The sequence below is a fragment of the Hippocampus comes genome, unplaced genomic scaffold (genome assembly GCF_001891065.2).
Source record: "Hippocampus comes isolate QL1 unplaced genomic scaffold, H_comes_QL1_v1.1 scaffold130, whole genome shotgun sequence".
Taxonomy (NCBI): domain Eukaryota; kingdom Metazoa; phylum Chordata; class Actinopteri; order Syngnathiformes; family Syngnathidae; genus Hippocampus; species Hippocampus comes.
The window spans coordinates 615,676-638,909 of record NW_017842057.1 but is presented as its reverse complement, the minus strand read 5'-3'; the positions used below and the strand labels follow the sequence as shown (position 1 = coordinate 638,909).

General features: G+C 42.8%; 1 protein-coding gene across 1 annotated transcript in view; it reads left to right on the top strand.

Annotated features, from left to right (window-relative positions):
• Nucleotides 1-23,234, top strand: part of noxa1 (NADPH oxidase activator 1) — a 35,669-nt gene that overhangs the window by 5,543 nt on the left and 6,892 nt on the right. Inside the window, exons 3-14 of the mRNA XM_019860959.1 lie at nt 1,449-1,531; nt 3,272-3,380; nt 4,488-4,604; nt 6,363-6,470; nt 14,823-14,882; nt 14,971-15,008; nt 16,631-16,769; nt 16,856-16,924; nt 18,442-18,529; nt 20,167-20,276; nt 22,081-22,241; nt 22,361-22,469. Coding sequence (XP_019716518.1) covers nt 1,449-1,531; nt 3,272-3,380; nt 4,488-4,604; nt 6,363-6,470; nt 14,823-14,882; nt 14,971-15,008; nt 16,631-16,769; nt 16,856-16,924; nt 18,442-18,529; nt 20,167-20,276; nt 22,081-22,241; nt 22,361-22,469 — 1,191 coding nt within the window. The remainder of the gene's footprint in view (nt 1-1,448; nt 1,532-3,271; nt 3,381-4,487; nt 4,605-6,362; nt 6,471-14,822; nt 14,883-14,970; nt 15,009-16,630; nt 16,770-16,855; nt 16,925-18,441; nt 18,530-20,166; nt 20,277-22,080; nt 22,242-22,360; nt 22,470-23,234) is intronic.

The following is a 23,234-nucleotide window of genomic DNA, read 5'->3' as shown; positions in this document are numbered from 1 at the left end:
TGTGTTTATTATTATATTTCGAAAACACCACAGTTTTCATGCAGCTCATACCATATTATTTTGTTGTATTATTTCCACCACACCTTAAATGCCGGTCCCTGAAAATATTGTCTGACATAAACCTGTCCGTGGGGCAAAAAAGGTTGGGGGCCCCTGTTTTAAAGCAATAATTACATAACGACCAACAGGTGTGCAGCTGCAGGGAGAGCCCTACAGTGCCACCTGTTGGTCACAAACAGAATCATGACAAAGTTGGTGTTAGCTTACTTTTTAGTTGTACTGTAGATTTGTAAATACATTCTTTTGCATCAAAAGTCCTTTCTCCGTCTTGTTTTATAGTTCATGGTGTCACAAAGCGAAAAATATTTGCGTCAATGTCACTGAAGTGTTTCTTTTATCAAATAGCTAAATTTCTCTGGTTTTTGGTTAAAAACAAATGTTTTTGGTGAAACAGCTGATTACGACTACAACGGTGGGCCTTAACCTGGGTTCAATGGAGTCCTAGGCATTCAGTGAATCGGTCTCATGGGTTCGACGGAGCCTCTGCCACGGAGGTTAAGACACACCCGACTCAACATGTCAATTCATTATGACACGGCCGCTTGGCCATCGCTGGCTGCGGATGATCACTTTACATTGCTTGTCCAATCAGTGCTGCGCGAAATTTAGTTCGCTCAATGGTCACCATGTGACTGTTGTGATAGTACGTCATACTATTTTTAAATAACGATACTTAGGCCATGTAATTTCATTTACTTTTTTCTGTTTTTAATAAATGTTTTTTTTTTTTATGTCATGAATTTGTAAAAAAAATCATATTTTTATTTTTCACTCAAGAAGGGTTCGGTGAATGTGCATATGAACTGGTTGGAATTTAGTTCGCTCAATGGTCACCATGTGACTGTTGTGATAGTACGTCATACTATTTTTAAATAACGATACTTAGGCCATGTAATTTCATTTACTTTTTTCTGTTTTTAATAAATGTTTTTTTTTTTTATGTCATGAATTTGTAAAAAAAATCATATTTTTATTTTTCACTCAAGAAGGGTTCGGTGAATGTGCATATGAACTGGTTGGGTTCGGTACCTCGAACAAGGTTAAGAACCACTGGACTATAACAATGGTGCACCTTTTATTGATGTGAAAACAATACGCTCTAAATTTCATTGTACCTGCCTCATACAACTTCTTGGTGGACTGCCCAGAGCAGTACAAGCAAATCAAAGTTTTGTAATGTCCTGCACATCATCAGGATACATATTTGTTCCAAATAGTTCCAAAAAGTATGTCAGTGTTTAAATGAGGTACATCATGTTACTTTTTACAGAGCATTCAAAGCTTACTCATCTTAGAAATGTCTGGAGTTCATTTTAGGGGATTGACCTACGGGGTACAGGAATTGACAAATAACATATTTTCACCCATGTCCTGTTTTGTCTGTTTAGGCTTTAGATCTCACAATTGTCAAGGATCAACGTCTCGCAGTCGCATTCTTCCAGAGAGCAGCCGTCATGATGCAGCTTGACAGGTAGTACAAAGACGACAATTACAGGATATTTCACTTTGTTGGGTTCGGTGATTAAATGTATGTGTGGGTGTTTTGTCAGTTGATTTTATTTCCAAGAGGCAATTGTCATTTTATTTCATGATTAACTCCTCAAAATGAAACTCTCCACTGAGTGCACAGGTCTAATTACCATGAGAATATTTTGCAGTTTCCTTTTCTGCAAGAGCATTGTGAATGAAGGAATACTTCAATGATCTCCTCAGCGTATATATTTCAATTAGTAAGCAGAGTTCTGTGTTCCGTTAAGCGTTTTGTTACAGCTGCAGCTGTTGTTAAAGCCCAATATAAACAACGAGAATATGGCGAGGCCAAGTATGCTGAGATAGCAAAGCAAAAAAAAAAAAAAAACAACTCCTGATATACAGTACCTAAATGCTCTGGACAGTGTTGCAATGTGTCTTTGTGTGCACTGCGATTGGTTGGCAACCACTTCAGGGTAAACATCGCCGACTGCCAAAAGACAGCTGGGATAGGCTCCATCACGCCTGACAATCATTCACACTCACAGTCACACCTAAGGACAGTTTAGAGCACAGGTGTTGAAGTCCGGTCCTTGAGGGCCGGTGTCCTGTATGTTTTCCATCCCTCCCTGCTGCAACACACCTGATTCAAATGATCAGGATCACTATCTGGCTCCGATAGAGCTGCTGATGAGCTGATCATTTGGATCAGGTGTGTTGCAGCAGGGCCCTTGAGGACCGGACTTCGAGACCTGTGATTTAGAGTGTTCCATGAGTCTACCATGCATATTTTTGGAATGTGGGAAGAAACCAGAGTACCCGGAGAAAACTCAACGCAGGCACAGGGAGCACTTGCAAACTCCACACAGGAAAGCCGAGCCCGGATTTGAACCCACGATTGCTACACTGTGAGGCACACGTGCAAACCAGTCGATCACCATGCTGCCTTTGAGTTATAATCAATACAGCAAGAATAATTCATTTGAATGTTAGTAGAATTTTCCCTAAAAGTAGTTTGATTCGTATTTGGATAGACCACAGGTGTCAAAGTCAAGGCCCGGGGGCCAGATCTGGCCCGCCACATCATTTTTATGTGGCCCGCGAAAGCAATTCAAGCATGTCAACTTCCATCCCTACAGTAAAACCTACTCTGTTTAAATGAACCCCAACCAAATCTGTAGACCCTCTCCTGTTAAGCCACAAAGCTCGAGAAAAAAACAAAAAAATTAATTGTCTTGAACAGGTGTGGCCTTTCCTGATGCTGATGAATTACTTTTCACTCTCTTCAGTCCAGGTGGCCATGTTATCAATATGCATGCAATGAGACAGAAATGAACAAAACCTGTGCCTCTCGTCTTTGAGATTGTTGTTTTTCGCCATTTGTTTGTTCGTCACTTGTACTTCTTGTCTCGTGCACTGATTTGCTGCCCCCGGCCCCTGGTTAATTTGTGCTTCAGGCCCCAACATACCCTAAAATCACCTCTACTGACTGCCGAATGGCTGTCATGTGCCCCTTTCACCTTATGCAGATAGCCAGCAGTTGACACATTATGGCAGACTTTCCTGTTACCCAGCAATACATTGTCTACCACTCACAAACGACTCTCTGAAGCGCTTAAAAAGGGAGCTAAAAAAGGACGTACTGTTCTTTTAGATGTACATTGTTTCAATTACATTGTTTACATTACTCTATTTGAAATGCTTTGTGTGGCTCATGAATCTATTCTCTGTTCTTCCGCAGGTTGAACGAGGCTCTGTCTGACTGTGTCTGGGCACAGAAACACTTGAGAGGAAATATGGTCATTGATTATCGGCAACTTGGGCTGCGTTATAAGCTCTACAGCTGGCAGGTGTGACACTGGCCTGCACACACAATTCTTCCCAAGTTTTCCAAATCCACATCTCAATGCATGCTTATTTTGAATGTCTTAAATTTGTACTCAATTCGCAAAGACGGTTGTAAAATTTGTTCCCAAAGTCACAGCTTCTTGAGATGACTTGAGACACATTTATTGTTATAAACCTGTCAAGAAGTTCGAACCCAGGGGTCGGCAACCCAAAATGTTGAAAGAGCCATATTGGCCCAAAATAAACAAAAACAAATATGTCTGGAGCCGCAAAAAATAAAAAGCCTTCTAATGAAGGCAACACATGCTGTATGTATCTATTTGAGCTCCATTAACCTGCTATCTGACATCTGGCCCTGCTAATAGAAACGTGTGTCGCAGGCTATGACGCAAATATTCGTTGATGAAATGTTGACATTTGATATTTATTTGACACATTTCTACAGCATCAGAAAACGTGAATGTTTGTGTCATGTTTGTCCTCTGACAGAAACCATATTAAAAGAAAAAAACGTATTTCCCTCCCATCTTTTTCCATTTTCAGACATTTTTGAAAAGGCTCTAGGGAGCCACTGGGGGCGCTAAAGAACCGCATGTGTCTCGAGAGCCGCGTGTTAGCGACCCCCGGTCTGACCAAATGATCACATTAAAAAAATGTTTTCATGGTAAAGATGAGGAACCTGTAATTTTTTTGCTATAATTTTATGTCCGATAACAGCATTAAGGGACTTTTTAAAGCTCGTTTGATTTGATTAACTCTTTCAGAGGACATATTATCATGTTATCAGGTTACGGGTGCATGAAAGGGTTAAAACAAACCTAATTCCTCTGTTTATCACCACCGAAAACTGGTGTACACCAAACAAGTAAACGACCTGAAGAAAACGACTGAGTCGCAATGACTTTATCATGTCAAATGCACCACAGTCATGTTTACATTCTTGTCCCAAACCACAGAAAACCAAAAAAAAGTTTTGATTTCCCATTTTATTAATTATACCAGTCCCTACAACAGAGAAAGTGTTCAAATGGCATTTTGGAATCAATTAATTACAGCTTCGAAAAACTGAGCACGGGAAGGCATCAGCCTAATCATGAAATCTCTCCTAGGTGTTACATAATGCAGCAGCTGTTTACTGCCGAATGGACCAGTGGGAACAAGCCAGAGATATTCTCATGTCACAAAGTCAAGGGGGGAATTTAGAGATGGCTTTGGGTAGCGTCCTGGTGAGTATCATTCATTTTCATGTGAATACGCAGTGAACTTAACCTGAGAACCAAGAACTTGCAGTGCTACAAATATCTAGGAGTTCAACTAGGAACCACGACAAAGTGGTCAACAAACCAGCAAAAGAAAATGCACATCAATAGGAATCAGCTACTGCACCATGCGTGATGACACCAGAAACATAATCTTGATCTATGTGATACTTTATGGTGTATTGCCTTGACACTCAAATCAAATCAAATGTGTTTTCTCAGGGCACTCCGGTTTCCTCCCACATTCCAACAACATGCATGGCAGGTTAATGAACCATTCTCGATTGTAGATTATAGTGTGAGTGTGAGTGTGAGTGTGAATGGTTGTTTGTCTCTGTGCTTTGGGATTCGCTGACAACCAGTTCACGGTGTACCTCACCTACAACCCAAAGTCAGCTGGGGGAGGGCCCCAGCACATCCGCAACCCTTGTGAGGATAAGCGGATTTTAAAAATGGATGGATGGATGGATTTAACAACCGAGGTGTCACAGTGGTTGACTAGTTAGCATTTCTGCCTCATTGTGCAGAGGTCATGGGTTCGATTCTGGGCTCTGGCAATTCTGTGTGGAATTTGCATATTCTCCCTGTGCCTGCGTGGGTTTTCTCCAGGTACTCCGGTTAACTCCCACATTCCAAAAACATGCCTGGCAGGTTAATGAAACGCTCTAAATTTTCCCGAGGTGTGAGTGTAAGTGCGGATGGTTGTTCGTCTGTGTTTGCCCTACGATTGGCTGGCAACCGGTTCAGGGTGTCCCCGGCCTACTGCCCGAAGACGGCTGGGATAGGCTCCAGCATGCCCTACGACTCTATATGATAAAGCAGATCAGAAAATGGATGGATGGATGGATTTCTTGATGATTATTCCACCATGATTATTATATATACGTAAATATGTTCTTCCTTATCTTAACATGTTTATTTTGGGAACCTTCTCTTGTTGAAATTAGTCATATTCATCAAGCTGGGGGTGGTTTGCCCAATTGGGTTTCGATGTGGAGTGTCTCCCCCCCTTCGAGAGTCTCTTTGCACCCCCATGTGCCTCCTTTGCTGGCCCTCTGTCACATGCCCTGCTCTTTTTAATGCAGTTCACACCAGTTCGGGGTAGAAACTAGAGAAGTAAATTTATTATAGAAAACAGATTAAAAAAAAAACGTTTTTTATGCAACATTCACACTTCTATCCCCATTTTCAAGTTATGTGACATACTAATAAACAATAATTACTAATTTTACACACACACGCACACACACGCACACACATTTAGGATCCAACCCTAAACACAGTCGTAACCAGTTCCAGGATATTTTTTTTTCTTAACTTACTATAGTTACTGTGTAACATTGCCCAATCCCGTGTTAAGGATTATTTCTTTCTTGGTTGCTCGATTTTGCTTTTGATGGTGTTTTTTTTTGTTTTGTTTTGTTTTGTTTTTTGATGGACAGGCCTTTTCGTTTGAACGGAGTCTGCTATCATGATTCAAAGAATCTCACAACGTGATGTCTGCACAGAACCGCACAAGTGTTGCTTTACCTTTTTTGTTTCGTTTTGTTTTTGCAGCCGTAGCAAAAACAAATAAATAAATGCCACTCCGATTGCTGCTGCTATTGCTACTCCATCTTACATGCTACTGCTATTGCTGTGCTATTCTTTCATCAAAATATTAGTTATTCCCGAACTAAAAAAACAAAGTCAATTGAAGAAAGGATGTTTATTTTTTTGACACAGAGAAAGGAAATCCTTGCGCCTCTCATGGTACCCGAGGATGTGGTGTTTCGTCCCAGGAAAAAAGATGTGGAACAGCTCAAGCAGAGAGACTTTTTAGGAAAAGCAAAGGTATGAAGAGAGATTGAATTCACCACTCAAAAAGAGCAAAAAGTACTGTATTTGATGCCTTTCTTAGTTTTACCTACACTCCCTTTCAAATATTTTGGAACATTTTTGGTCAGTTGCTCTCTTTTTGCTGCAGACTTAAAACATCTGGGGTTGACTTCAAAACATGAATTTGAGGCAAGAGATTAACATATATGCTTGTATGTCCAGCTGCATTATTTACATTTGGATCTGAAACACTACTAAGAATGTTAAAAGTGTTATTGTAGCAAAAGAAAATATGTTTGGGAGCAAAAGTATTGGAGCAGAGAGACTTTGGGCTTCCCTTGGGTCAACAGCTCATCATTGTGGAGGCTTTTTATGAGTCCCAGTGATCCTAGGAGCTAAATTGATTGATTTGAACCAGAGTAAGCCTGGGTAGCCCCTTTATAACTTTTACCAGTATGTGACTGTTCTTACCATGAACTTAAAATCTTATAATGCCTGCACCTTTGTAACGGCTCCATCAAGAGAGCTTATAAATCCTTGTGTAGCTCCTCTCTGTGCGTCTGACCATAATGATGTTGATTTAGTTCCCCCCATACAAATCGGTCCTGAAGGACACAAAGCCGCAGTGTCGGTTGCTTACTGTTTGGTCAGCGGAGACTGCCCAGGGCCACCAGGACTAGTTCCACTCCAGACTTGAATTTGTTTTTCGATATTTGCCCTGATTTCGATGTTTTGACTGAGACAGTGACTGATTATATTGCCTTCTGTGAAATTTTAATTATTGGAAGGAAACACATTTTTCTGACAATAAGTCATGGGTATCTAAACCCCTTAAAAATATTATGAATCTGAGGAACATCAGCTTTAATCAGGGAAACATGACCGGCAGTAGGGAGCTGCAGAAAGCAAGTATAAAGAACTAAAACTTGCCAAAATAAGAAGGAAAACATGCAATTACATTTTTACCGAGGCTTCATCCCTGAGTTCATGACATTGTCAATATGGTTCACTATTATGTTTATTTTACGTGCTGTATTTTTTAGTGCTGTCAGTTTAGCGCGTTATTATCGGCATTAATTTAAATCAATTTTAACATGATTAAATTTTTTCTCGCGAGATTAATGCGGCAACACGTCACAGCGGATGTTACGTTGCTCTATAAATAAACCAGAAACAAAACAACAAGCGCGCTGCACAGGTCTACGCCCATGTCTGTTTTGCCAGCCATGGCAGCGCGAGACATTGAAAACGGATACTTAAAGAGTTTATGAATGGAAGGTTTACTTTTAAAAAGTTGCCAGATGGTTCCACTGACAAGACCAAAGTTATCTGTATGTTTTGCAGTTGTAAACTGAGCTATCATCATAGCACGTCGAGTCTGAAATACTGTACCACTTAATGGCCAAGCACACAGCTGATGTGAGTACTCCTCCCCCTCGTCTAAGACAGACAGCTATGGATAATTTCAAAGCGAAGAAAATGGATAACACGACGAAGAACAAATTTGCTGAGGCCATAGCTAAATGTATGGCTACTGCATGCAACCCTGTCAACATTGTCCACAGCCAGACTCAAGCTGAAATCATTCACATTGCATCGAGCAACTCCACTACGGATTGCCAGTGAGAGCCTCCATTATAAGCTATGAACAGACATTGTACGTAGCGGAGAAGGCTAAGGTACACCAAGCGGGAGAAGACACTGTTTCGGGAGAGAAATAAGAGACTAGGTTGATGAGCCTCTGGTGAATAAAGAGCAGGTAGCCTGTTGAGTACGATGTATGCCACGGACACGATTGTTACTTGTTTGGAACTATTTTGTGTGGAAGGTTACCGTGTTCCGTGTCCATATAAATAAAGGGGGTGGAGCTTCTCTGTGTTCGTCTGACAGTGACGGTGCGCTGAGGCACGTCGAGAGTTCAGCGGTGCATTGGTAGCGACCACACTGAAAATAAAACGTCTCCAGTGTTGTGCCTTGAACCAAGTGTAGTCATCCGAAATGAGATATCCTTTATTTGTCCCACACTGGGGAAATTTATAGTCTACAGCAGCAAGATTGTGGGTAGAAAGAAGAAAGAAGAAAAAAAAAACAAACATCGTTCAATTAAGTGCAATATAAATACAGATATGGATAAGGTCGCAGTGCGATTTACAATTGTTTTTCACATCATTTTATTTTTTATTCAGCAGCCTGACAGCAGTCGGTAGGGATGAGCGGCGGTATCTCTCCTTCTTGCAGCGCGGGTGTAACAGTCTCTGGCTGAAGGAGCTACCTAGTGCTGTCAGGGCGTGCTGGAGGGGGTGGGAGGGACTGTCCATCATAGCTTTTAGCTTAGTTAGCATCCTCCTGTTGCCCACCTCCTCAATACACTCGCCCCTCTCAAGTCCCGTTCTGTCCTTTTTACTCGGTCTGCCCCTTGGTTCACCCCTCATCTCCGTTCCCTAAAATCCCGAACCCGGCAGCTTGAGAGACTTTACAGGAAAACCGGTCTCACTGCCCACAAAGACATCTATACAGCTCAACTAACCGTCTACAAGGACTCCATGTCTCAAGCAAAATCACATTACTACTCTGAACTCATCTGCTCCAATGTTGGAAATTCAAAGACTCTTTTTTCCCTATGGAACAAAATCACTCAACCCCCTGACTCCCTACCACCTCACTTTTACTCTTCTGACACCTGCAACGCTCTCCTCTTATTTTTCAATGAAAAAATTAACAAAATCCACCAGCATCTTGGCTCCTCTGCACCTTTCCCCTCCCCTGACCTTCCTACCCCTTGCAAACTATTTTCTTCTTTTGAACTCCCCCATTTCTCATTAATTTCAGACCTCATCAGTAAATCCAAGACCTCCTCCTGTCAGCTTGATCCCCTCCCCACAGTTCTGGTCAAATCCTGCCTGCCCTCTCTGCTCCCCTTCATCTCAGCCATTATCCATTCCTCTCTGTCTACTGGAATTGTTCCTATGCCTTTCAAAACAGCAGCAGTCACCCCAATTCTGAAAAAACCCGGTTCTGACCCCAATGACTTCAACAACCTACGCCCCATTTCCCATCTTCCTTTCATCTCTAAAATCCTTGAGAAAATTGTTGCCTCTCAACTCCACTCCCACCTCACTAACAATAGTCTCTACGAACAATTCCAGTCTGGCTTCCGTCCCCGTCACAGTACTGAAACAGCCCTCATAAAAATCACAAACGATCTTCTCATGGCAGCAGACTCTGGCCAGATCTCCATTCTCATCCTCCTTGACCTGAGTGCAGCCTTCGACACAATCTCCCACCCCATTCTCCTCAATAGACTTTCTACCATAGGCATCACCAACATCCCCCTACATTGGTTTCAGTCATATCTCACCGGCCGATCTCAGTTCATCCAACTTAAACTTTTTACTTCACAATCCCTCCCCGTCTCTTCTGGTGTTCCCCAGGGTTCTGTCCTGGGTCCCCTCCTTTTCATCATCTACCTTCTCCCACTCGGCAACATCTTTCGCAAATTTGGCATACACTTTCACTGCTATGCAGATGACACCCAGCTCTACCTGTCCAGCAAACCCGACGCCTCTCTCCCACCCTCATCTCTCTCTCACTGTCTCTCTGAAATCAAATCTTGGTTCACCCATAATTTCCTTAAACTAAACAGCAATAAAACAGAACTCCTCCTCGTCGGTACCAAAGCTACTCTCAACAAAGCCGACAGTTTTTCCCTCCAAATTGACAATGCCATTGTATCTCCTTCCCCCCAGGTGAAGAGTCTGGGTGTCATCCTTGACAGCTCACTATCCTTCCACTCCCACATCAACAACATCACCCGGTCTGCTCACTTCCACCTTCGCAACATAAACCGTCTCCGTCCCTTACTCACTCCTCACTCTACTGCTATCCTAGTTCACAGTCTCGTCACTTCCCGTATTGACTACTGTAACTCACTTCTCTTCGGTGTCCATCAAAAATTCCTCCATAAACTTCAACTTGTTCAGAACTCAGCAGCCCGGATCATCACGAGAACCCCCTCCTTCCATCATATCACCCCCATCCTCCGACAGCTCCACTGGCTTCCTGTCAAATCTAGAATCAACTTCAAATTACTTCTCTTTACGTTCAAGGCCATCCATAACCTTGCGCCCCCTTACCTGTCAGATCTCCTTCAAATTTCCATTCCCTCTCGCTCACTCAGGTCCTCATCCTCCCTCCACCTTTCTCTGCCCTCTGCCCGTCTCAGCACAATGGGGTGCAGAGCCTTCAGTCGCTCTGCCCCCAAACTCTGGAACGCACTACCACCTGACATTCGTAATATTGACTCTCTTTCCATATTTATCACCCAGCTCAAAACCCACCTATTCAGACTTGCCTATCCACCTTAAATCTTTTTATTTTTATTTTTTACTTTTTTACTTTTACTTTTACTTTTTACTTTTATTTTAAATTTTATCTGTAGTTTTATTATTTGCTCTTGGTTGTACAGTGTCCTTGAGTGCTATGAAAGGCGCTTGCAAATGTAATCTATTATTATTATTATTATTACCCTTGCGACATCATGTTGACTCACAAACAGTGCCCCCACCCCTCTCTGACTTGGAGGCCTCCTTCCCTCCATCATTGCGCGCTTTTAAGCGACATTTGCCATCACATGGTGACGCTCTGCAATGCGTCGTCTTCATTCCAGACACCCACTCTTAGTCCATAAAGTCCTTCGTCAGTCCCTTGTACTCCTGATGTTCCCCCTCTGTAATGACGCCTACAATCGCAGAGTCATCGTAGAACTTCTGAAGGTGGCAGTTTGGAGTGGTGTGTCTGAAGTCCGAGGTGTAGAGGATGAACAGGAATGGAGCCAGAACAGTCCCCTGCAGCGCTCCAGTGTTGCAGAGAAGCCTGTCCGACTCACAGCTCTGCACCCTCACGTACTGCGGCCGGTTTGTGAGGTAGTCTATGATCCATGCTGTGAGATGGTGGTCCACTCCAGCGTTCTGCAGTTTGTCTCCCAGTAAGTTGGGCTGGATGGTGTTGAAGGCACTGGAGAAATCAAAGAACATGATTCTTACAGTGCTCCCAGCCTTCTCCAGGTGTGACAGCACTGAGGGGAGATGGTAGATAATGGCGTCCTCCACGCCGATGCCAGGCTGATAGGCAAACTGCAGCGGGTCCGGTGCCAAGCTCACCAGTGGTCGAAGGTGGGCGACGACGAGTCTCTCCAGCGTCTTCATCAGGTGAGACGTCAGCGCCACCGGTCTGTAGCTGTTCAGCTCCTTAGGGTGGGGGTTCTTGGGCACTGGAACAAGGCACGAAGTTTTCCACAGTTGTGGAGCTCTGCCCAGCTTCAGGCTCAGGTTGAACATGTGCTGGACAATGTCACACAGCTGGTCAGAGCAGGTCCTGAGGAGCCGGGAACTGATCTTGTCTGGACCTGCTGCCTTCCTCACATTCATCTTCCTCAGTTGGTTCCTCACCTGCTCTGTTGTGACGTACAGGCAGGAACCAGGTGACAGACTGGGTTGTCGAGAGCTGGTCAAAAGAGGAGGGGGAGGAGAAGAAGTCCTCAATGAGAGTGGGTGCAGCTGGTGGTTAGGGAAGGGACAGATGTCTGGTCGAAACGGTTGAAAAAAAACGGTTCATTTCATCTGCCCAGTCCTTGTCCTTGTCAGTCAATGTCTTTGGGCTGTTGTGGCCTGAGATGGTTTTCAGGCCTCTCCAGACACCAGTGACATTGCTGGCCTGTAAGTGGTCCTCCAATTTCATCCTGTATGTCTTCTTCCCCTCTCTGATCTTTCTTCTCAGCCGAATCTGCATGGCCTTCAGCTTCGCTCTGTTTCTCGACATAAAAGCCCTCTTCTTCTCCTTAAGGAGGGCCTTTATGTCGGGATTAATCCATGGTTTGTTGTTGGAAAAACACCGCACAGTTCTGGTGGGTACAGTGTTCTCCTCACAGAAGTTTATGTAGTCCGTGATGGTGTCAGTGAGTGCATCAATGTCCTCCCCATGAACCTCGCTGAAGAGTTCCCACCTGGTTGTGTCGAAGCAGTCCCGCAGAGCATCTTCAGCTTCCGTGGACCATTTCCTGACCATTCGGGTCACAGTTGGCTGCCTGTGCACCAGGGGTTTGTACACAGGCTCGAGAAATACCAAGTTGTGGTCTGCTCTTCCAAGAGGGGGGAGGGGGTGGGGTTTATATGCCTCCTTGGTATTGGCATAAAACAGGTCCAAAATTTTATTGTCTCTAGTGGCACAGGTTACATAATGCGTGAAGGTTGAAACGGAGGATGACAGAGAGACATGGTTGAAGTCCCCAGAGATGATCAGCAGGGCGTTGGGGGACTGTGTTTGCAGCCTGTTCACGACAGTCATCAGGGCATCACACGCTGCATCACCATTAGCCGACGGTGGGACGTACACTGTCACAGCTATGACGTGTGAGAATTCCCTCGGGAGATAACGGGGCCTGAGGCTAATGGCTAGCAGCTCAATGTCCCAGCTGCAGAGTTTCTCTTTGATGAAATGATGTCTACACAAAACCATTGAGAGACTTCCGCGCAAGAAGGACCAACACAATCAACATAGCCTGACTGCTGTGTTCAAAGCAAACTTGAGAAAAACGAAGTATGCAACCATGGCTTAAATCCATTATAGGCTGAGTACTAGTTTACCTTAGATGTGCACTTTATAATTTTATATTGCTCTGTTTTGATTCCCTAAAAAGAGCTGTTAAAGGCTGCGATGGCTTTATCGATGAGCGAAAACCCCTCGGCCAAGAGTTTCGTCTCGAATTTCTTCATGGGGACAGGCGTTTCCTCCTCCTCCTCCTCCTCCTCGGCACATTGCTGAGCCTCCAACTCCATGAGGTCTTGGTTACTCAATTCCTCCCCATGGGACTCAAGCAATTCCTCGAAGTCCTCCTCCTCCAGGTCAAGCTCGAGTTTCTCACTTAGCCCGACAAGAGTGATGAGAATGTCCTTATTGATGCCCTCCTGATCAAAGCCACAGAAGTCGCTGACGAACTGAGGGCATAGAGGCCTCCACACGGCATTGAGGTTGACCTTGGAAACCTCACGCCATGATGCTTCAATGTTTTTGACGCAGTTAAAGATGTTATAGGACTTCCAGTAGCTCCGCAAGGTCATCTCGGGGTTAGAATCCACTGCTTTCAAGGCATTCTTGTACGTCCGTCGGGTGTAATATTTCTTGAAATTGGCGATAACGCCCTGGTCCATCGGCTGCAGAAGTGAAGTTGTATTTGGCGGCAGGTATACAACTTTAATGTCAGGATGAAAATCATCCAAGTGCGGGGGGTGGCCAGGGGCATTGTCCAGCACCAGCAGGATCTTGAATGGAATTCCATTTTCACAACAATACAACTTCACTTCTGGGATGAAATGGTGGAAGAACCAGTCCTCAAATGCAGCGAGTGTCACCCATGCCTTGGTGTTTGACATCCATATAACGGGGAGAGAGCTTTTCGTCACGTTCTTCAGGGCTCGAGGGTTAGCTGCCCAGTAAACTAGCAGCGGCTTCAGCTTGAAGCTCCCGTCAGCATTCGCCCCAAGCATTAAGGTTAAGCGGTCTTTAGCCGCTTTATATCCGGGCATCGTCTTCTCCTCGCGGCTAATGTAGGTCTTCGCTGGCATTTTCTTCCAAAAAAGACCTGTGTTGTCGACATTGAAGACCTGCTTAGCCGAATAGCCACCCTCCTCGATGATCTCCTTCAACACCTGGGGGAATCGCTCGGCGGCCTCTTTGTCCGCAGATGCTGCCTCTCCGGACAGGGCCACATGGTGGAGATTAGCCCTCTTCTTGAAACGGAAAAACCACCCGTGGCTGGCAGAAAACGTTTCTTCGGCAGCGCTTTCCCCAGCCTTAGCCTTGACATCCTCAAAGATAGAAAATTGCCATTCATTTCATGCAATTTTTAAGTAAAAATGCTACATTGGGATACATCATTATCTTGTTCATATTCATGAAAATTAGGTCATTGGTTTAATATAAATTTTATCTCACAAAACTACTAGTGGTATCGATACTTCGTATTGCTAACTACTCAAGAGTACTCATTGCGGTATGAAAAAAAATGTGTACTGTGTATATATATAAAAAATAAAAAATCGTCGTCTCACCCCTCGGGTGGTGTCCATCCCCCATTCAGCTCGGGTCCTCTACCAGAGGCCAGGAAGCTTGAGGGTTCTGCGCAGTATCCTTGCTGTTCCCAGCACTGCACATTTCTGGACTGAGATGTCCGATGTTGTTGACATACCCGTAAAAATATATGTATACCGTATATATACACGCACACACAGCTGGGAGTGCCTGAACAGAATAAAAATGAAAAATATTGCAGTATGTAAACGCTATATCGTTTATTTTGCTTGCTACCTAAAGGTGATTTCTTCCATGATTCCCAATGATGATTTTGGTGGATTCGAGCCTCTCAGGTTACAGGTAAGAATGGAGTTAATTTTGTTGTCATTTTTATTTTTTTTCCAATATCATCCTCTCACTACTGGCTGTTGTCATGTCCTCTCCACAGAAACCTGGTTATTATCAGCCCAAGGTGGATGGTGCTCAGTGAGTACTATGTTTTATTGACAGAGCTTTTGGGACATACCTCTGTGTTGGGCACAGTGGCGTATGAATTTGATATGTATTGATATTCTCTCACTTGCACCCACATAGGATGGAAGTGTCATGCTTGATGCAAACCCACAAGCTTCTCTTCCATCTACTTCTTCACAAACTGTAATGGAAAAACAATATGTAGTTAAATCATCTTCATCCTGTTCTCTGGATTGGCACAGCTGGCAAAAACACAGAGGTAGGGGTAGATCCCCCTAAAAGGTGCCAAGTTGCTCTTAAAAATGGAGACAGTGGAAGTAAATTTGTCATCCACTCATGCCTGTGTGACCAGTAAATTAGAAGATTTTTGAAAAAAAAACTACTCTTCTTAATTTGGTTGTAGTTGTTGATGGTGTTGGAAGACTTTCCAAACTTTTTATTACAAAAATATAGTGAAAATTATTGGACTGAATATTTACTTCCCAAGTCGACTTACAATGTGCACCACAAAATCGTCTTCTTGCGCCCTTAAAAATTTTGGGTAAGGGGCCATATGCTTCTCGTAAAAAAGCTCATCTAGACAAGGAGGAGGAGAGCACATAGCCATAGCCTCGACAAAAGGGGCAGTGGAAGCAACTGCCATTTGTGAAAAAATAAATAAATAAACAAATAAAACACATGTAAAACACACGTAAAAAGATAACACACCCAAATCCCCCATGAGTGCAACAGCCACATAATCTCAACTTTGACTCAGGGGAAAGCAAATTTTGGAGACATGAGGATCTATCTCTGTGACTCAGATGGTGACACACATTTATATCTACTTCATATCAAAGGTGAATTGTAGATGGTTTATCATAAATTTAAAAACGTTTAGCTTCATATACTGTGGGGACTCACTCTCACTGGATGGGAAGAATCAAATATTTTTCAGCAGGGGGAGGGAGTACTGTATTTTTGTTGTTAATATGTTTCTAGTATGTATGGGCGGGTGGTTGACTGGTTAGCGCGTCAGCCTCACAGTGTAGAGGTGCAGGGTTCGATTCCGGCTCCAGATTTCCTATGTGGAATTTGCATGTTCTCCCCATGCCTGTGGGTTTTCTCCGGGTACTCCAGTTGCCTCCCACATTTCAAAAACATGTGTGGCAGGTTAATGGAACACTCTTAATTGTCCTTGTGTGAGTGTGAGTGCAAATTGATGTTTGTCTATCTGTGCCCTGCAATTGGCTGGCAACCAGTTAGGCTGTACCCCGCCTACTGCCCGAAGACAGCTGGGATAGGTTCCAGCACCCCTTGTGAGGATAAAGTGGATCAGAAAATGGATGGATGGATGGATAAATGGATGGATGGAGGTATGTGTGTGTGTGTGTGTGTGTGTGTGTGTGTGTGTTTTTTTACACACACACATATATACACACACGCACGCGCACACACACACACACACACACACACGCACATATGTGTGTGTGTGTTTGTGTGTGTGTTTATTTTTCTTACATATTCCGATGGTCCTCCAGCCCCTGTATGAACATGTATAATTTGGAAGACAAAATGTCTTAGCAGTTTTGACAAATTAGTGTCTGTTTAAGTCAAATGTTTCTTGAAGACAACATTATGTCACTACTTGACAGGGAGTCTCGCTACATGTGCATGTCAGTCCCTTACATGGCTCGAGGCCCAGGCCATTTGACAGTGCCCGGCGGTTCCAAGGTATTTTTATTTGAAGATCAGGACAAGGATGGGATGGCAACTGTCATATATGATGGACAGGTAAGAGGAAAAAGACAAAAATAGTAAAATATAAAAGTAAAAGTGCTAAAGCCTTTCACTTACTGATTTCAATTTTTTGTTTTCAGAGAGGACTTGTGCCAATGTCTCTGCTGAAGCCAGTAAATGTCAAGATGACCAAAGGCAAAACTGAAAGTGTAAATACTTTTGTTCTGTAATAATAGACAGATTTTTGTGACTGTTGTACTTTAAGACAGGGGTCCCCAACCGGCGGTCCGCGGACCGGTACCGGTCCGCCGGGCATTTGGTACCGGGCCACACAGAAAGAACTTGCCTTAATTCCGTTTTATTTATTTCGGAATACGAAAGATGTTTTATTTTGAAAAACTACCGGATTCTCCGTTACATCCGTCTGTGTCACGCTTGACACACGTCAAGCCACGCTTCTCCACGAAGTAGACTTGACCTAAAACACGCACTTGAGGTGTCATTGTCTCCTATTACCCCGAGATGGGACCGTCTGGTTGCAGAAAATCAAGCTCGGTGCTGTGGTGAGTCGTCATTTTCATGCACTTTGAATTTGCGTTGTATCGTATTTTGAAGGCATTAAACATTGCCATAGCGATCGGAGTGTTGCGGCCAGATTAGACGCTCCTTGTGTTTATTATATTTCGAAAACGCCACAGTTTTCATGCAGCTCATACCATATTATTTTGTTGTATTATTTCCGCGACACCTTAAATGCCGGTCCCTGAAAATATTGTCTGACATAAACCGGTCCGTGGGGCAAAAAAGGTTGGGGGCCCCTGCTCTAAGAGGTTCCGCAGTCTGGTACTGAGGTGAGCATTTCAATTGCAGAGATCAATAAAGTAATTTGTGGTCCCTAATGACTCTGGATAGGTTCTCGCTTCCATTCAACAAACATTCTTTTTTTTTTCTAAACTTTTTGTTCCAACTTGAAATTGGGATTACTATAGGACATTCAAGTGCCTTGCTAAACAGAACTGAATAGCACGCTCACCGACACCTCTAATTATAGCAAATTAACAGAGGCTGAAACTGAGTGGCAAATAAAAATGCACTACTATATACAGCAGCGGTCACCAATCTTTTTGAGAGTGAGGGCTACTTCATGTGTACTGATTGTGTGAAGGGCTACCAAATTGATACACGTCTGAAACAACATCTCTACAAATTACATTTAATAATATTAGAATGTGTTATTTTTAATACTTAATGATTTTAATTTTCAGGCTCTGATCATCTTATAGATGTCTCGCAATACTGCCAGTGTTTGCATTTTTAAATCATAATTTCTACTAGCAAATTACAATCCTAGCACTGGCGGGCTATTGGTGTAGTCCTCACAGGCTACCTGGTGCCCATGGGTACCACGTTGGCGACCCCTGTTATACAGTATAACGAAAAATGTTGTGTCTGGAAGTGGAACCAAAACACTGCAGTCACAAGTCATTGAAAGTCACAAAACAAAATTGCCACAATGGCTGTTACATATGATTGATTCAAGATTCAGATGGGCACCTGGTTGCTTCCTGCATTCCACAGAAATTGCATCAAAGTCATCATGGATCACAGATCACTTGATTGGTAGAAATAGGTCTTAGTTGGACAAATACACCAAGCATCATTGAGATTTTTTTTTTGTCAGATAAAAGAAAAATGGTTCACTTGCTTCACGTTATTTGTCTTTCAGACATTTGCTACTGGGATTCCCCTCCCTCCAGGTCTCAACCCACCCTCTCGTCCACAGAACTGGTCTCGTTCAGAAACTCCTTCTTGGGGTAAAATGAATTTCATCTTGTGCTAGACCTTCTATTATGTTATTGTTTTACTGTAATGATTAGGGCTGAATGATTTTGTGTTTTTGGATTGAAATCTCAGATAACACGCCTTGGTGAATTCAAAGCGGTGTTTTCTTAAAGCGCTCTAAGGAACAAATCCGCGCCTACATGACAGCAAAGAAGCTACACTTCTAACAAGTAGTGTTATCAATAAAGGCAGACGAGGAGTAGCATAAGCATGCAACACAGTGAGCGATGAGAGAACATAAGATGGACAGGCTAATGTTAATCGCTAAACTAATGGGAAATGAAGAAAAAAAAACAGTACGTGCATAGTTGCCCAGTACACTCTTCACAGATGTCTGGCTGAGAGCAAGCAGCTGTGAAGAGAAAATTAGTATTACCATTAATATGGGCTTTCACTTGTACAATGCTTTTCTGCCTACAAGATAGGTAGAAAAATAAGTATCGAGAGCAGAGGTCACCAACATGATGCCCGCGGGCACCAGGGAGCTACATGAGTAGCCCGCGGGCCTATTCCAAAATAGCTCACCTGTGATTAGAGACTGTGATTCTCCAGGAATATTGTACAAGTGATCATTTCAAAATGTGAACACTGGCAGATATTTATAATAAAGTGTGGCCAATGGATATTTACCATTTTCATAATTATTGTGAGAAATCGATAATATGATCAGTGGCTCCAAAATGAATATAATTCACCATTAATTATAACATATGATGGTAGCTTGAGCCAATTTATTTCAAAAGTGCATACTATCAAAGTGGTAGCCCTCCGCGTTAATCAGTAGCCAAGAAGGAACTCTTTGTTTAACCCTTTCAGGGACAGCGGTTACCATAATGGCCAGCTTATCAGGTAACAGGTTGTCATTGTTCATGAAAGGGTTAAAAAAAGGCTGGTGATCCCTGATCTACAGATAAACTAAGACAACAGCTACATAGCACCTGCCTGAAAACTGGAAATGAATCGCTTACGGTTGACTGCAGCTATGACGAGGAGCTTGTAAGGTCAAAAGTACATTAAATCTATCTATCAGCGAGGTTATTTGTGTTTGTTTTCACTCTTTTGCACCAATGAGTCATGAGTTTTGAGACCTACACAATAATAGGTCTCAAAATTTCAAACCCAGGTACTATGAAGTTGGGACATTGACATAAATAAAAACAATACAATGATTTACGAATCATTTTCAACCCATATTGAATTGAACACACTACAAAGACCAGATAAGTTCAAACTGATAAACTTCATAGTTTTTAGCAAATCAATGTTCATTTAGTATCTTATGGCTGCGACACGTTCCAAAAAAGCTGGGACAGGGTCATGTTTATAAATATTCAAGCCTCCTCGAAATTACCTTCAGTTCATGTGGTGTGTTGTATTATTTTGTCATTTTATGTCGTGTTCTTTTGATGGCGGCGCGGGCACCCGCAGCGGCTCCTCTTGTTGTCTGTTTAAGAGGGAAGAAATTTAATCTGTGCTGTATGTTCATTTGACAATAAAGTTGTACTTGATACTTGATTGGTGTTATTGTGAATTTGAATGTCATCTGCCCTGCTCTGAGCAGATTCCCATCGTGTTCCTTCACACTCCTGCTGTACATTGCATTTTGCAGGAGGACAACTTTCTTCAGACACACCACCGCCGTCCTACTCAACCGCCGCCTATACTGAACTGCCACTCCCAGAGCCTCCCAACTACGCAGCCAGTTCAGCCAGCGGTCAGGTATGCTCAGTGACAATTTGTTCTCAATTGCCGAACCTGACTAAATAAAGGTTAAATTAATCAGGGCTGCAGGTCTTCAGAAATGGAGAATGTTTGAATGTTGGTATCATGTGTTCTCAAAGTTATTGACCATAATCATGACAATGCAATAATCAAATAAGGTAACAGCCAGCCTCGCTTCTTGTACCTCCATTACACTGCAAAAAGCAAGAAAACAAAACGAACAAAAAATATATTCTAAGATTTTTTTTCTACAGTATTTTTAATCTAAAAAGAAAATTTATATAAGCATATTTTGTGTAAAAAAAGTAACCTTATTCAAAGTAAAAACATCTAACTTTTTCATTCCTATGATCGGCAGCTCATATTAAACTAGAATTAACAGTAACACGCTAAAAACAATGTTTGGTCAAGAGTTTCATTCCCCACGCACCAGAGGTCTGACATAAATCCTCAACTGAGCTCTGGGAGACACCAAGGTGGCAAATTCAGGCCATTTAGACCGCTGGAAAATACAGCGGAGGAGTAGAGCAATATGCTCATGTGTGGTGATTTTTTTGGGGAGGGTTGTTTTTTTTGGTCACATATAATGACTCTTACAATTCAAGAAAATCACTTGAGTTAAAACCAGTGCAGGGTGGAGTCTGCCTTCCGCTTGAGGTGAGTTGGGCTCGGCTCCAGCACTCACATGACCAGCCGTCTAAAATAATTGATGCATGTGTTGCAGCTCCGTAAAAGGAGAGCTGTGGTGTTGGTTTTTAAAAAGTATACTTTATTAATCCTTTTCACAGTCTCAACAAATACAGGAACGTCCTTCTCCGTCTCCGTGCCTTCTCTTCTTGTTCCGCTCAAGAGGCGTTCAAAGACCACCGCCGAAAAAAACGTAAATTAACAATTACTTCAAAGACACTAAGAAAAGCAAATACGATGCACCAAAACAGAAAATCAAGCGAGGAAATCACAAAATAAATTCTATGGGGGGGGTTTGTGAACATACAACAAAGGAATAAATTACATAAACAATTCTGAGACAGTCCAGTCTCCTACACATGGATGGATCTGCTTAAATTGTCATAACAATTACTTGAACGCCTGACCAATTGACCTCTTTTGAGTAAATTGTACTATAGGTTTGGACCAGGGGTGGGCAATCCCAGTCCTGGAGGGGCGCTATCCTACATGTTTTCCATCTGTCCCTTCTCCAACACACCTGATTCAAATGATCAGATCATCAGCAAGCTCTGTCGAGGCCTGAACAATTGAATCAAGTGTGTTGCAACAGGGACAGATGGAAAACATGCAGGATAGCGGCCCTCCAGGACTGGGATTGCCCACCCATGGTTTGGACAATGTAGGTATTCAAAATAAAATGGCAGTCATTTCTGAATGGTAACTGCCAAGCATTTTTAAAACCACTTCATTCAAAGCTGAAAAGCTACACTTCTTGACTTTTAAATCGAGTTGGTGTGTTTGTGTGTGTGTGTGTGTGTGTGTTTGTGTTTTTTTTTTTAATAATGATCATAAACCCTTGTCATTATTTAATTCAGTTGCCTAACATTTGCAATGACTGAGTGATTAAACTAACAAACAAACACAATAACCACTCACAGACTCATCAAAGAATGGTACACAACATTTTAGACTTGCTCTTTTGTTAGACCCAAAACTAAAATCAATATTTCGGCACTGAAATTGCAGACATGTTAAATAAATATGACAGAGAATTTCTGACAGTATTCACCGTACAGTATACTTTTGTGGATGATGTGTTTTCTTTTTTTGACAACTTCTTTTTTTTTCCCAGGATGCCACCTCGGTCCAAGAAGCAGAAGCAGACTCTGTGATCGTAAAAGTTCACTACATGTACACCGTGGCACTGTCAGTCCCTTCAAATACATCATACCATAAACTGAAGGAAGAAATTGCACAGCAACTGGATCAACCAGCATCATCTCTGCGCCTCAGGTAACTCTCCTGTTTGTTCCCTTGAACTGTCCGAGTCTTTTGAGAAAAAAAGTCCAACAAAATCAGTCGGCAAAATAGGACACGCGCAATCCCTTGAAGTCTGCTCTTTCTCTCATTAGACAGAGGAAGCACGGTTCTCGGGTACTCGTACCTCTTGAATGGGAATTAGAGGCAGGGAGGACTATACAAGACGTCTCAGAGGCCGGCAGAACGACAGTGTGGTGCCAGGTGGGGATTTCGATTCAACTACACTGATGTTCTGAAAAGCTCTTTCCTATCTTGTGTTACACTCAGTAACACAAGTGAAAAAAGAAGTTTGGTGTTTTTTTGGGGTTTTTTTTGTTTCATTTATATCCTATTCAGTGGATGGCTTGACTGAGTGCATGTCTGCCAGACCAACGTTTGCCATTCTTTTTGTGATAGCTGTGACTAGTGATGGGAATCTGAAGCCTCATGAAGCAATGAGGCTTTCCATCCAACTGGGTCGGTCCTGGGCCGATGCATCATGAGGCTCCATTTGTTCTATTGCGCCATCATGTGGAAAATAAATGTCATGACACAGTGATTAAAATACCATGGATTTGATGGAGTCAAAAGGGCAGGGAGTTGTGATGTGAATGAATGTGCGTGTGTTACTTGAAAGAATGATTGCTTTATTTTAGACATTGACATAAACAAGGAACAAGATACACCTTTCATTCATTTTTATTGAGGAAAACAAGCATTTCCAAAGTGTTTGGCTTTAAACGGTTTCTTTTCTTCGATAGGATTTCTCCTGCTTTTGAAAATAGTCTTTCACAAGGGACGGATGAGGCTGGGGTACAGAGAAAGGTTATAGCTAATTTGTAGAGGTTGTACATTCGTTGCAACATGTGGAAGGTGCTGTTCCAGCGTGTCTCCACCTGAAAATAAAAGGTCATTATTGTTTGAAAGGGGAGTGGAAGCAGTTATGGATGTCAACTTACCTCTTGAATGAGCTTCAGCACAGGCTCT